Source organism: Brachyistius frenatus, unplaced genomic scaffold, assembly GCF_029030835.1.
Source record: "Brachyistius frenatus isolate BFR_SWC_R1_liver_20210118 unplaced genomic scaffold, ASM2903083v1 Contig_205, whole genome shotgun sequence".
Classification (NCBI taxonomy): Eukaryota; Metazoa; Chordata; class Actinopteri; family Embiotocidae; genus Brachyistius; species Brachyistius frenatus.
Window position 1 is genome coordinate 332,501 of NW_027210804.1, and position 13,712 is coordinate 346,212.

Genomic DNA, 13,712 nt, shown 5'->3' on the forward strand with positions numbered 1-13,712 from the left:
TTATCCCCCACCCCACCACCCCCACCCCCCACCCCCACCCCGTCAGGCTACCTCACACAGCTATTGTGGTATTTTTTTTTTTCATCATTTATTTGGTTATTTGCTGGGGATTATTGGACTTTAACTTGTCACCGAGCCATTAAATTGTAATAATAATAATAATAATTAAAAAAAAAGTGTCAGTGCTGTCAGAATATTTGAAGTTTTTAAGGAAAACTCATTATCGGTCTTGATTGTAGTGCAGCAAGGCGTCTTGTTCTTTGTTACTCCTTCATGACAGACGCTCATTTCTAGAAAACATATCAAACGCATTGATTTCTATTGAAAAAGGGTTTGAAATATTCTCACGAGGTCGCAACCAGAGATGTTGACGAACATTTTTTTGCGAAAGGTTTCATGTCTTCTACTTCCCAGTTTGACCCCCGTTTCTGTGCCTCGCCGCCGTTAAACCCTTCGTCAGACGTTAACGTGTCGTTCGGCGCGTTTTCGACACCAGCCGCGGTTTGTTTATTCAACCCGTTCTTCTTTTCTTTTTTTTTTCCAAAGCTTGTTTTTGACAAGACAATGTCAAGAGGCACCGGGCGGAATAATCGCAATTTGACGTTCATCCTCGCTGACCCGTATCCAAAAGGAAAGAGTTTACCGTCGGTGTTTGTTGTCGAGGTCGGGGGTTTGTTGGGGAGAACAGCAGAAAGCCCAGAGATGTGAAACGGGAGGTTAAAAAGTAAAAGTGAACAGAAGGAACTCCCTTTAAAGAAAGTCACTTCTTTTTTTTTCCATTTCTTTTTTTTTTTTCTTCAGCTTTTACAGCGTTTGACAGCGCGGTCATATTTCATCGAGCAGCTAGCAGGGACTCAGCTGCTGGAAATCTCAGTGAGTTTCTCAGCTGTGACTTTCTCCGATGCCGACAGACCGAACTCTATGTCCTTTTTTTATTTTTTATTATTATTATTTATTTATTTTATTTTTTGCTGTCACCGTATCGATCTGCCCGGCAGCGTTGTCATCGAGGCAAACTCCTCCGAGGACGGGAACCGATCGACCCGCGGAAATGAGAAAAAGATCGCCGTCGCCGTGGACGCGCTTTCCTTTTCTCCCTCGCACACTCGCGCCACGAGTATTCAGTAAAAGTTATGTTGAGACTTAGCTGTATGCAAAACGGTGAAGGAATGTATTGATGAGCTTTTATGTAAATACGCATCTGCAGAACAACACAGAAGAAAATAAAATGCTCATCAAGAACATTCAACTAAACCAAAAGAATCTTTTTTTTTGTTGTTTTTCATTCATCTGCTGGCAGCATTGTGTTCGTAGCAGACGTTATGTCAGTCACGAGCACACTGAGATGGAGGAACTCTTTTTGTCTGAATGACAGTGAAGTTCACTTTGACTTTTCCGTCTTTGACGAAGTACATTCAAGCAATTTTTCTTCTTTTTTTTTTTTTTTTTTTTTAACCCTGATTTGAGCTTTCAGCTCGTCATTCAACGTTTTGCTGTTGTTTTGGGGTTGCAGTATTCTCACCGAGAATGTTTCCAGGCGGAGATGAACATAATGAAGCCGCCGAAGCAGCTAAAACAAACAACAACAAAAGTCATATTTCCAGCAGGAGCTCGGAGGGGACCGAAAACGGAGCGAAAAGACGACACATTGTTGGACTTCGACTCGTCAGGTGGCCAGAAACATGACTCCGAATGAACGCAGCCACCGCTATTCGTCTGCTGGATATTTAAATGGTTGCAGACAAGTTGGCAGCGAGATGTAACGTCAATATCGAGTTCAATTTAATGCAGCTTTAATGCTGAGTCGTGCTTCTCCTCTCGAGTTAAATCCCGAGCTGAACTCCGCCGCGGCGCCGACACGATACCGTCGACAGAAGCATAACTCCGCCTGAAGGCAGGCTCGTCTTTAAAGCTGCGTACCGCCTTAGCAAGCGGTGAGAGGAGATGACAAGGATAAGAAAGTCCCCGAAACCGAGTCCTCGCGCAGCCCCAACAGATAGCAGCGGGTCCTCGGACGGCCCTGAACATAACCGCGTCGCGCTCGAAACCACCGGCAGTTTATTCCAAAATATCATTGTTGCATTCATTTTTCACATAAATATAGTGAAATTAAAAAAATATTTTCGTGAAAGATTTCAGCTCAAATCCTGCAGTAACCTTTTCAACCTTTTTTTTTTTTTTTTTTTTTTAAGCTGTTTACTCAATTCTCAATATTCAATATCTGCTGGTGGCCATGACGGTGATATTCACAGCTTTTATCTCGCAGGCTGCGCTCGTCATTGTCCTGGACTACACACACGCACACACACACACACACACACACACACACACACACACACACACACACACACACACACACACACACAATAGTCTGCCTCCTCATCTCGGTGTCTGACCGTTCGTCAAGCAAATTACTCTGATGAGTTTGGACACGGAGTCATTGGTTCATGAGGATTTTGACGTGTGCGTGTGTGTGTGTGTGTGTGTGCGTGTGCGTGTGCGTGTGCGAGCAGACCTCAGCTGCTTTACATTGGATGCATTTCTTGTGCAAGCGTGCCGGCTGATAAATTGAGACGCGTCGAGGAAAAAAAGATGTTTTATTTTGAAAGGAAGCACATTTTTTTCCGCCACTTTCATTCGCACTTGTTTGTCTCTGATTTTGACCGTTTTGTTGCTTATTTGGGAACGCACACAAAAAAGTAGTGAAAGAGGCTGAACACGAGTCCAAACCAAAGTACAGACGGTCAGATCATCTGGGATAAAACTTTTAGCCAAAATAAATGACCAAAAAAAAAATTAGCTGGAGAGGTTTACTGTATGTCGTAACCATTTTTGTCGCTTCCAATTTTTGTTTTTGTCGTTTATGTCGCTGTTGACTCTTATTATCATGTTGTTGTTTTTTCAGTGAATAACAGACGGGCAGCAGCGAATAGCAAAGCTAACGGCCAGCGGCCGGCGGTCTGGTTTTGAACATTTGGACTCGCTCGTGTCCACATCGGTTCACGTTGTTCAGGGCTCGCTGGGAAACTTAACGGCACGCGGCCGTCATTAAAAGACCTGTGCCTTCCCAACAAGGACGAGTCGAAAATGTCTGCAGTGAAAATAAAAATGTGTTTAATTTTAGGTTATAAATAAATGATCTTTTTTTTTTTTTTTTAATTATCAGCCAAACCAGGATGTTTAACAAAATAAAACACTCGCAAAATGTATTTATTTATATTCGCATCAAAAAAAAAAAAAATCAAAGGAGGGAGTTTCTCCCGCGGACGAGTACCTCCTTGATTTTCGACTGTACGTTGACTTCCTGTCATCGAGTAGCTGTGCGGCTGTCGGCAGAAACAGAGTGACCGCGTGCCGAGTAAACAACCAGATATCTGAAAAAAAAAAAAAACCACCGTCACACGACACGCTTTCATCCACCAGTTCGTCCTCGCGAAGCCCCCCCCCCAAAAAAAAAAAACCCATAAAAAACAAAAAGTGGATGTCACTTTCTAAACAAATCTTTTTGCCCTCCTTTTTTTTTTCTTCCATTTTGTATTTTCTCTCCTCTTTTTTTTCTTTTTCTCCGCACTCTCTCTTGTAATTCTGCCGATGGACTTTGGCCCAAAGTAAACAAGTAAACACCCCTCGCACAGTTCGATGTGCTGAATTATCGACTTGGGTTTTGTTTCTTTCTTTTCAAAGAGGCAACACGCAGCTTTGTTTCTCACGGCGGGGAGAGAAGCTCTGGGAGAGTGTCTCCTGGTTTTCCCATGTAGAAATGTAAAAAACCCATTTCTGTCCTCTCTCTCTCTCTCTGTGAGCCGGGGATCACGGCGCTGTCAGATTATGGGTCTCTGGTTGGCTGCTCGTATTTTTGGGATGGATTTTAAAGGTCAATCTCATGCACAACGGTTTCGCCCGTGTTATTTTTATCACCGGCGATACGTGGCGTCAACCGATTTCTAATTCATGACTGTGGGGCAACGCTGACGCTTCCGAGCCGATACTGGAAACATCGAGGCACCGCGAATGCAGCGCCGCATGCAGCTGCGTACCGCGATGCACGCAATACAGCATTAGAGACATTATGCTAATCGAGGCGGGCTTAATCCCTCCATCTGTATTTTGAGCTCTCATTTGATTTTTGCCAGAAAGTATTTCAAAGGTTACAAATGAGTGCTTTCATCGAAATAACAGTTTGGTTTGAAAAAAAACAAAAAACCCGATTTATTTTTCTTTTTGAGATTTTTTTTTTTTATAGAAAGGTTGCAGGTGAATATTGGTACCTGTCAACTCTGCTGGCTGCAGCTTCAGATTTTAAAATCTCAGAACGTTATTATTGATTAGCTCATCTACCTCTCAGCAAAAATGAATTGGTGCAATTTTTTGATTTTTACTAACAAAACAACAAATTCTGTCCGGAAAAAGCCAAATTTCATGGATACGCCAACTTTAACCTCCCTGAAGCTTTGGGGTTCTGCCACTTTGATTACGCTGCTACTTTTTTAGTACAGCGGCTCCTCTCAGGCTCTTAAAAACACAAATTACAGACCGCAAAAAACAAATAAGCTAACGAGTTGTTTTAAGGCTTCTAGATGTAGTTTATTTATTTTTAAAAAGTTTAAACTTCTCCCCGTAGAACGAAAGGATGTTGCGAATAATGATGGGCATTTCCCAATAGATTGTGTACAAATCTGCACCTCCCTGCTTATCCAGTCATTTTAGTGAAAAACAACCACTCCCACAACACTCGAAGGAAGTCTATCAAATATCATTCCTGAGATTTAAATAATCTTTTGGAAAAAAAACACTTTCCCAGTCAGTAGAAAAGCTGCCGATATTGCTCAAACTAAACCAAGTTTAGAGAAGTTTTAAATCCAATTTTTTTTTTTTTTTTAAGTTTGTGAAGTAACTTGTAATTGTACATATATTTTATGGCTTTTATGCATATTTGGATTTCTAAACTTTTTCTTAAGTCCAGCACCAATTCTTCTGCATATAAAAAAAAAAAACTCACACAGACTTCATAGGATGAATGCCGACCGAGAAGCTTTTTTTATCCTCTGAAGAATGAATCTAGAAGGTACTGAGTCTTTGGAAGCTTCACTCCTAAAACATCAATATCAGCCTTTCTTTCATCTTCCAGTTTTGTTATTCAGGCCCTCGTGTTTCCTTACTTTACAGTATCCTTGCACTGGGCTGTTCTGCCCGGAAGTGCCCGCATTAATTTTTCAACATAGTAATACTGTATATTTCCAGCAAAGTCCTCCGAACACGGTTCAAGCTACGAGCGGTTGTGTTCACGTCTCCCACCAGCATTGATAACGTATTATAGTCCTTATTATGCTCGTGTATAACATTCGTTGTTTTTTGTTTTTTCTTCTGCAGGTTATCTATGCACTGAACACAAAAAACGATGAACATGAGGCGGCCATCGCCACCCTGAAGGAGGCGCACGAAGAAGAGGTGCAGCAGATTCTGTCCGAGACCAGAGAGAAGATAATGCAGGTTCATACACTTTACTTTATATATTTATTCATATTTTTAATGCCCGTTGTTGTGTCACTTCTGATTTCAAAGTTGATTTTATCAAAGTAAAAATCAGTCTGTTTGACATTGAGTGTCTTTACATAGACTTTAGTATCTTGGTTTTGTTCATACTCGGGGTGTTGCATTTACACGGAAATCCAGTTATTCATGCCTCCTTATACTTTTTTTTTTATAGACCTTTGTTTGCTGTTTTATAGGCCTATTATTATTTTAAAAAAATTAATTATATGGCTTTTTTTATAGGCCTATTTCTTTTTTTTTTTTTTTTTTATTGGGCTTTTTCAAGTTCATGTAAACAAAGCAAGAAAGCAACATGCAATTACACACACCACAAGTCAAAGGCAAGGAAAAAAACAGCAACAACAGTTGAGCTCAGCAACTATGACAGAACACAGAGGTCACAGGAAACAGTCCATAAGATCAGTTTATCATAGGTAACAAAAAATGTCCCCTTATACTTGATACATACTATTATCCCATCACTCATTACCAGGGAAATGTAATTCTCTCCTCACCGACAGACAAAATTCAGTTTCTTCATCACTCCAGAAGTGAGATATTTCCGTTGCCAACATTGTTTGTGTTTCTGTTACGTTACTGCAGAGGTCAGGAGCACTGAAACGCTGGGATAAGATGTATACATGCAGAATCCTGGTTTCTTTCGGAGTACTTTTAGCTAGCATGATTGGGTTTCTTAAAACGGAGGCTTATCCAGGTTTCTTAAAACGGGGGCTTATCCAGGATTCTGAAATGTGGAAACAGAAAAATCGGACTCTCAAGTTCATGTAAACAAACTCACCGATTAGAAATATGTCAAATCTGGATCCACAGTATATTTAAAATCCTTTAATATCCTTAAATATCTGTAATATTTAGCTTTGAGGAATGGAGATACTTGAAGAAAAGAGAGGAAACAGCCTCGTGGCTATAAATAAAGATTCATTTAAATAAGTCATATAATCAATGCTGATGCAGTATAAATCCACGCAATGACTTCTGGAATGATTGACAGCTTTTCTAGGTTAAAAACATTAAATATTCCAGTGGAGCGCTGCACTCGGAGAAAGCTTTGATTTTTTTTTTTTTTTTTTTTTTTTTTTTTTTTTTTGTGGAGTATTGATTTTAAGCCGAGATTTAAACAGCTGAAAGGACTGCAGAGAGGACTCGCCACGGTCAAGAGTCATATTCAGGTCAGTCAGGACCAGACGGGATCGGTGGATATATCTCATTTATAGCTTTAAACTACATGTGGAGCTGCACCACGTTCACATGGTGGCCTCAGACCACATAAAAAAAAATTATCCCATTAATATTTAATCAGCCAAATATGAATTATTTAAGTCTATATGTCACCGTTCCTAATGAGAACGACTTGCTTCCCTGCGAGTAATCAGCCAAACTTATATACGCCAACGTTTCCGTGCTATATTTTCTCCGCGAAGTCTCCCCGGGGGCATTTTCACTGGTGTGCTTTGAATGCGATACAATAAATTTAACCCGAATTCTATGTACCTATTTAATCTTTGAATTTCCACTCTCTAGTTTGTTTGTCATGACGAGGAGGCCCACGGACAAAATTTAAAATCGGTTCAGATCAGCCGATCTATTGAAAAATGTAATTTTAATTCAAGTTGAAAGCCGTCATGTTTTATTCACCAAGGAGACGGTTACGTTTTTATAATTTTTTTTGCCGTCCTGTTTGTCGGCTCGTTAGTTCAAGTTATGTTCAAGTTTTTTGCAGAAATTTGAAGGATTTCTTCATTTTTTTTTTAACTTAACGCACCATTAATGTGACGTGTTTTCCCGTGGATTGTAACATTTCCTTCATTATTTTTTCTTGATTTAAAAACATTCAATTTGAAGGTTTCACTACGTCCCACTGAACCTTTTCTCGTGTTTCCCAGTACAAGGGCAAGATCAGCGACGAGATGGACCTGAAGAGGCGGATCCAGTCCCTGGAGGAGTCCATGGAGCTCCACGAGAGGATGAAGCGGCAGGCGCTGGCCGAGTTCGAGAGCTACCGTCAGCGGGTGGAGGACATGCAGCTCTGCACCGAGGCTCAGGTAGGGCGGAGGGGCGGTGGTGTTGTGTGTGTGTGTGTGTGTGTGTGTGTGTGTGTGTGTGTGTGTGTGTGTGTGTGTGTGTGTGTGTGTGTGTGTGTGTGTGTGTGTGTGTGTGTGTGTGTGTGTGTGTGTGTGTCAGCTGCGATCTCGGGAGCCTGCAGTCACAGCGGCGGGTAATCAGCATCATATCTGTTTCTCCGGCCCGCTGTGAGGCAGGAGAGTCTCTCTTGGTCAGCGTCACGGCTTTTTCGCTTCGACGTGTGGATCTAGTAGTCGCTCGCGCTCAGAGCTCCTTTGGGCCTCAATTTATCATCTCATTTCAAGTGTCCCGTGTAAAAACACAATCCAGATCCAATTCAATACACTCGAGTTTACATTTAGCCTGAATAGTGCTGTGTACCAAACATAGACTTTATAGAGAAGAAAAAAAATTAAGCCGATTCCAAAAAGAGCCTTAAGATGCAATGCCACCGACTGCCACTAGGGGGTCGGCGCCAAAAAAAAAAACTGCGGCTCCATAGACTCCCATTCATGTTCTAATGAAATTCTAAGTCAATAAAATATTAAAAGTTTTCTGCATGTCATTTGCCAACTTCACTTCCAGATTAGTGCACTGGCGGCCCCATCTGAAAATAATCCCGTCATTAATTATAAATTAATTTGAAAATAATCCTTAAAAAGATGTGTTTTTTGGGGGCGTGTCCATTTGATTGACAGGCCTGTGGTGCAGTCAGGTTACGATGCACGACGTGTTAAACAGAAGTGACTGTCAGTCCTTTAACCTCCGCCTGAACGCCCCATCTGCACCTTTCTACGCTTGTGTTTAGGAACAAAGATTGCACCTAGTAATTAGTGCGAGTCTCTGATTGCGTAATTATCTGCTGCCTTGGTAAATGAAATGGTAATTTCAGACTGTGCAGCCAAATTAAATAAAAAGACATGAAAATAAATAGTTAAATCATCGCTTATTATGAGCCTCACCTACTTCATGTTACTGAAGGGTTTTTTCCCTGATCAGTAGCTTTAGAGGTTACCTATTTATTTATATTGAATAATGATAATTAATAGGGACCTCGTCGATCGAGGCATCCTGACAATAATAACGTCAACGCTGTTTGATGTTTCTGGACAATGACCTTCTGAGCGCTTCGTGTTCAGGTAGTTTTGGCTCTCGCTGGTTTTCAGAGCTGATTTAAAGCAGGCAGGAGGAAAGCCAGAAGGTCAACCCCCCCAACCCACCCCACCCCCACCCCTCCACCCCCCGCCCCGAAGCCACCCAGCTCGGACCGTTTTTTTTTTTTTTTTTTTAATAAAAGTTCCCCCCCACCGTCTAAGAAGCCGACAAAACTCATAGCTCGAATCCCCCTCCCCCCCCCCTGTTAGCTCAGCCCTTTCGTCCCCGTGTCTCCTTTGGCAGCACACGCAGCGGGTGGTGTCCATGTCGAGGGAGGTGGAGGAGATGCGGCGGTCCTTCGAGGAGAAGCTGCGCACGTTCGGCCAGGCCCAGGTCCAGTTCGAGCAGGAGAAGAAGGCCGCCCTGGAGGAGCTGAAGGCTCAGCACAGGCAAGACATCCAGGAGCTCCTTCGCAGCCACCAGAGTCACAACGCCAACTACAGCAAAGACCAGGAGAAACTGGGGCAGCTGCATAAAGCCGAGGTAAACTCAGCAAACTCCCGCAAATATAAAAAAAAAAAACCAAAAGTAGAGCAGCTCCTGAAAGCCAGAGCAACAAAAAACCCAAACCGCTACAGGGGGGAGACCAAAAGGAAAACAGGACCGCCGTGATTACTAAGTTATGAACCATTTGTTTACAAAACCAATGAATTAATCTGACAGAACAACTTCAGAGCAGAGCCTCACATTGTGTAACGTCCTGCAGTGTTTCGACTCGATTCAGTCTCTTCACAGGAAAGTAACAAAAACAACCCGGCATCACGGCAAAGCGTGAAATGGACACGCCGGCCAACTTAAGGCGAAAACGTGAAAAAACAGCCACTAGGCGTGAAAGTTACACGTTTCCCCCTTGCCCCTAACCACGTGTTTTAGCTACAAGTTTCATTTTCCTGTAAATCACATGGCTGTACACAATGCAGTAGGTTTCATTTCCGTCCACTACAGGAAAAACGTGCAAGTTTCAAAAAGCGTGTGTATTTCACGCTTTTGCCGTAGCGGACCGGCGTGTCTATTTCACATTTTTGCTGCGATACCGGGCTGCACAGAAGCATCCCACCGCTTCTTCTTTTTTTTCTCTTTTTTTTAAAAGATGATCTAAATTATTAATTTCTGAACTCCGACTTCTTCACACGTGGATCTTCTGTGCTGCAGGTGGATTCTCTGACGGAGCGGGTGGATGAGCTCAAACAGGACAAGAAGAGACTGGTGGAGGAGTACGAGGCCAAACTCAGCAAGGTACGGCACCGCAGCCTCTGCCGACGCTTCACATTGCTAACGAGAACGACCCGGGTGCAGCGGGTTCGTTCTGACGCTCTAATTACATTTCATGTTTTGTGAGTACGCTCCTGTAGTTTACATACATTTATGCATGAGCGTGCACTTTTGTCGGCGTCTTGTTTCGTAGCCCATGATGAATCAGACGACAGACTTGATTAAATATGCAGGTATTTATGCAGATGAGATTTCGTAAGAAAAAGTGTTTTTGATTTGAAATTCTTTTAAAATCCTAAAAGTTTCACACCTGAAGCGTCACTTCGTGCTTCTGTTGTTTTAAAATTGAATCCAAAGTAACACCTACAGATCAGAACAGATTCCAATGTTATATTATATCGGCTTTTGTTGCATGAAAATGTCCGTTTTTGAAAACATAATCCAAAAAACACATTGTTTAAATTAAAGCATCCTTTGGTACGTAATGGTAAAAAAAAAAAAAAAAAAAAAAGACCAAAAAATGTCATTTGCTGACATTTTAATGGCGACTGCAGAAAATAAGAAGTGTGATCTGCAGATTTTTGTACTAAAAAAAGCAATAGAAGGATTTCAGCACTGTATTTAGAAGGTATTAGTTTCAATACAAAAGCATCCTAGCTGACAATGAACGCTGTCAGCCAAGTCATCTTTGGCTTCAGCTTTCACTTGCATTGATTATTCTAGCACAAGATTTAATTAGGGTGAGAACGGTTTCCAGATTGTCTAATTTGCAGTACCAATTTTCAAAGTAAAACGGGTAAAAAAAACAAAAAACAAGATAAAACTCATTCTTGAGTTATTCATTTGTTTTACACCATTAGGCTGTTTGGATTTAAGTGGCTTTCGCCTCTTTGCTCTGCAGGCTCAGGCCTTCTACGAGCGCGAGCTGGAGGCCATGAAGAGAACCCAGCAGCTGACTGCCGACAACCTGTTGGCGTGGAAACGCACCGAGGCCGAGCTGCGGCGGGAGTTCCAGACCCAGGAGGCGGCGCTCCAGAAGACGCTGGGCAAACTGCGGGCCGAGCTGGCCCGGGTCACCGACGAGGCCCGGGACAACCGGGAGAAGTCCTACAAGCTGCAGGCGTCGCTCAACAACGCCGACAGCTCCGTCAAGGTGAGATCGAGGCCCCGCCCCCAACATCCCCCCTCCCCCCTTCCTCCCTCCACGCCCACAACCAGCTGACATCACCAGCCTGCGCAGTCACAATAATGTAATGGTACCAGAACATCCTTTTAATTTAATTGAAGTCTTAATTATGACTGGCCATATTCTTGATGGAGTTTTTATAGACAGCCTGCAATTATTATTATTTTTTTTTATCTCTGTAAAAGATGGTAAAGCAGAGATGTAACATAAAAACATTTATTATAGAAATAATGGATGGATTTTCTCTTCGTGGACTAAATAACAAAAAGCAGATGTTTAAAAAAAAAGTGTCTAACCTTAATATGTACCTCTTAGAGATTAATGCTTCTATTATCTGTATTTTTTTATAGTTAACAATGGATCAAATAACGAGGTTGAATTCGAAACAGAGCTGGTCAGACCTATTAACATGTACGCTTTTGCATGCTTGCAAAAGTAGCAGTTCAGCGTTTTTATTTCCGAGTAGATCCTTTTTTTTTTTTCTTTTTTTTTGATGAGTTGTCGAGAGAAACGATCAAGGTCAGCGGTGGCTGTGGTTGTTGCCCCGGGAACGACTAATTTCATTAGTTTATCAGAGCAATTAACCGTAACCAAGATAAAAGAAGCGAAACAACAAAGCAGGAGAGGGAACTCCGAACCATCTTCGCTCGACGGCTTCTTTCGTTTTAATAAAACAAAGATGTAAGAAACAGATATGAAAGGATCGGAAACGAGTTTTGATTCCTGCTTGTTCTTTTTTTCTATACGCGGCCGATATGCCGCGTACGTTGTCGAGGTGATATCGTAACGATCTCCTAATAACAGCCTCAGTCTGTGAAACATATCTCTTAATCCTGTAACGCCGGCTTGCCGTCTCGTCTTACCTGTAAAGTAGTTATCTAACGGCCAGTGGCGCTACTCGAACATACGTTTGCTCTCCACTGCTTCTATGAAGGTATTTTTGTTGTCTTTATTATGCAAGCAAAACAAAAACAAACAAAAATTTGAAAGCAAATTTGTCACCCTGCCATCTAAAATCAAGTTTGTAAGTAAACAAATATATAAATTGAGAAAATAATTATTTGCATCGCAAACAAATTTGCTCCGACGGTTGTTGTTAGTTTTGGTGACGGAATTAAAACCTTCGCTTTTAAATCAAAGCTTTTGCATTCAAGTCAAAAAACCTTCGCTTTCAAAGACGGGATCGGCATTGACAACGTGAAATTATAACCAAAGTGAAAGCCGAGTCGTCACTTTTAAACAAATCACTCGGACAGAGTGATTTAAAAACTCCCGTCTCCTGCGTATGCCCCGCCCACTACATCCAACTCGTAGGTTTTTGATTTAAATGTCGAGGTTTTAGCAAATTTGTTTGCACTGCAAATAATTATATTCTCAATTTATATATTTTAACTTACAAACTTGATTTTTGATTGCACTGTAAGAAATTTGCTTCCAAAACCGTGTTTTGTTGGGTTTTTTTGTAGTTTTTTTGCTATCATAATAAAGACCCCAAAATACCGTCATAGCTTCTGGCCTGTAAATTTCTCCACGGCTCTGGTTAAAGTGAATCGTCTCCGTCACCAGCTTCATCAAAACGGACATCGACGCATTTTACTCGGACTTTACTCGTACTCGTCAAACCTGTCTTGTCCGTACCGGGTACTCGTTTTCATCCGAGTACTCGTCTCGTGCCGAGAAATAACCGAATTTTCCGCCGGGACGCTCCAGCTTCCTGCTTTCAGTGTTTGTTTGTTTTCTGTCTCCTTCCTTTCAGTTTATGATTTAGGAGGTTAATCGTGAGCAAACGATCGCCGGGAGAAACCGAGACAGACGTAATTAATGGCCGAGTTCTCCGCGGGCTTCCGTAGGACGCCAAACGTTACAAATTACCCCCCCCCCACACCACACACCCCACCCCACCCCGAGTGAAACATTCCAGTGAAGCTGTGTTAAATCGCCGCCGTCTCCCGGACGAAACGCTTCACTCTCGGGTGGAGCCGGTGGAAGATAAAACAATAAATCACCAGAAGTGAGGCTTATTGTTTTTTTTTTGTTTTTTTCAGGGACGTTTACGTTTTTTAAATGGAAATGCAGCGGCGCGTCCCGATGGGGAGGATGATGATTGACAGGAGCGAGGCTGCGCGTGTTTGATTTTTAATGTGATGTGGGCTGAATGCGAGTTAATCGCCGAACGTCGTCGATTAGTTTTTTTTTTCCTTAACGACGAGGAAATATATCGACAATAAATAGAAAATAACAAAGAGACTGAACCGTTGACATCCGGCATAAAAGGAGAATATATTCAACATACTTTCTACTTTATATTGGGATGGGGGGGGGGGGGGGCACAAACACCCCCTACCCCCTAAAAAAGGCCTTGGTTACACCCATGGTAATGATAAGGTTGAGGTTTCATTGTCTTTTGCCGAATCAGCAGTAATTAAGTTAGAGGCTATTTGACGGGATTGAAAGATGTGAAATTGCCTCTCTTCTTTTTACAGAGCGCTCAATCACATAGTTACTGTACTGTAACGTGTGTGTGTGTGTGTGTGTGTGTGTGTGT

The 13,712-nt window shown here is 42.0% G+C and overlaps 1 protein-coding gene across 5 annotated transcripts in view; it reads left to right on the plus strand.

Moving 5' to 3' along the window:
• The window catches only part of fam184ab (family with sequence similarity 184 member Ab), a 116,383-nt gene that overhangs the window by 37,926 nt on the left and 64,745 nt on the right, over positions 1–13,712 (plus strand). For 4 of the 5 annotated variants that reach the window (XM_069719077.1, XM_069719078.1, XM_069719082.1 and 1 more), the window contains exons 3-7: positions 5,371–5,490; positions 7,437–7,595; positions 9,013–9,252; positions 9,922–10,005; positions 10,883–11,134. In XM_069719077.1, the coding sequence (XP_069575178.1) occupies positions 5,371–5,490; positions 7,437–7,595; positions 9,013–9,252; positions 9,922–10,005; positions 10,883–11,134 (855 nt within the window). The remainder of the gene's footprint in view (positions 1–5,370; positions 5,491–7,436; positions 7,596–9,012; positions 9,253–9,921; positions 10,006–10,882; positions 11,135–13,712) is intronic. The other variant, XM_069719080.1, reaches the window with a different exon arrangement.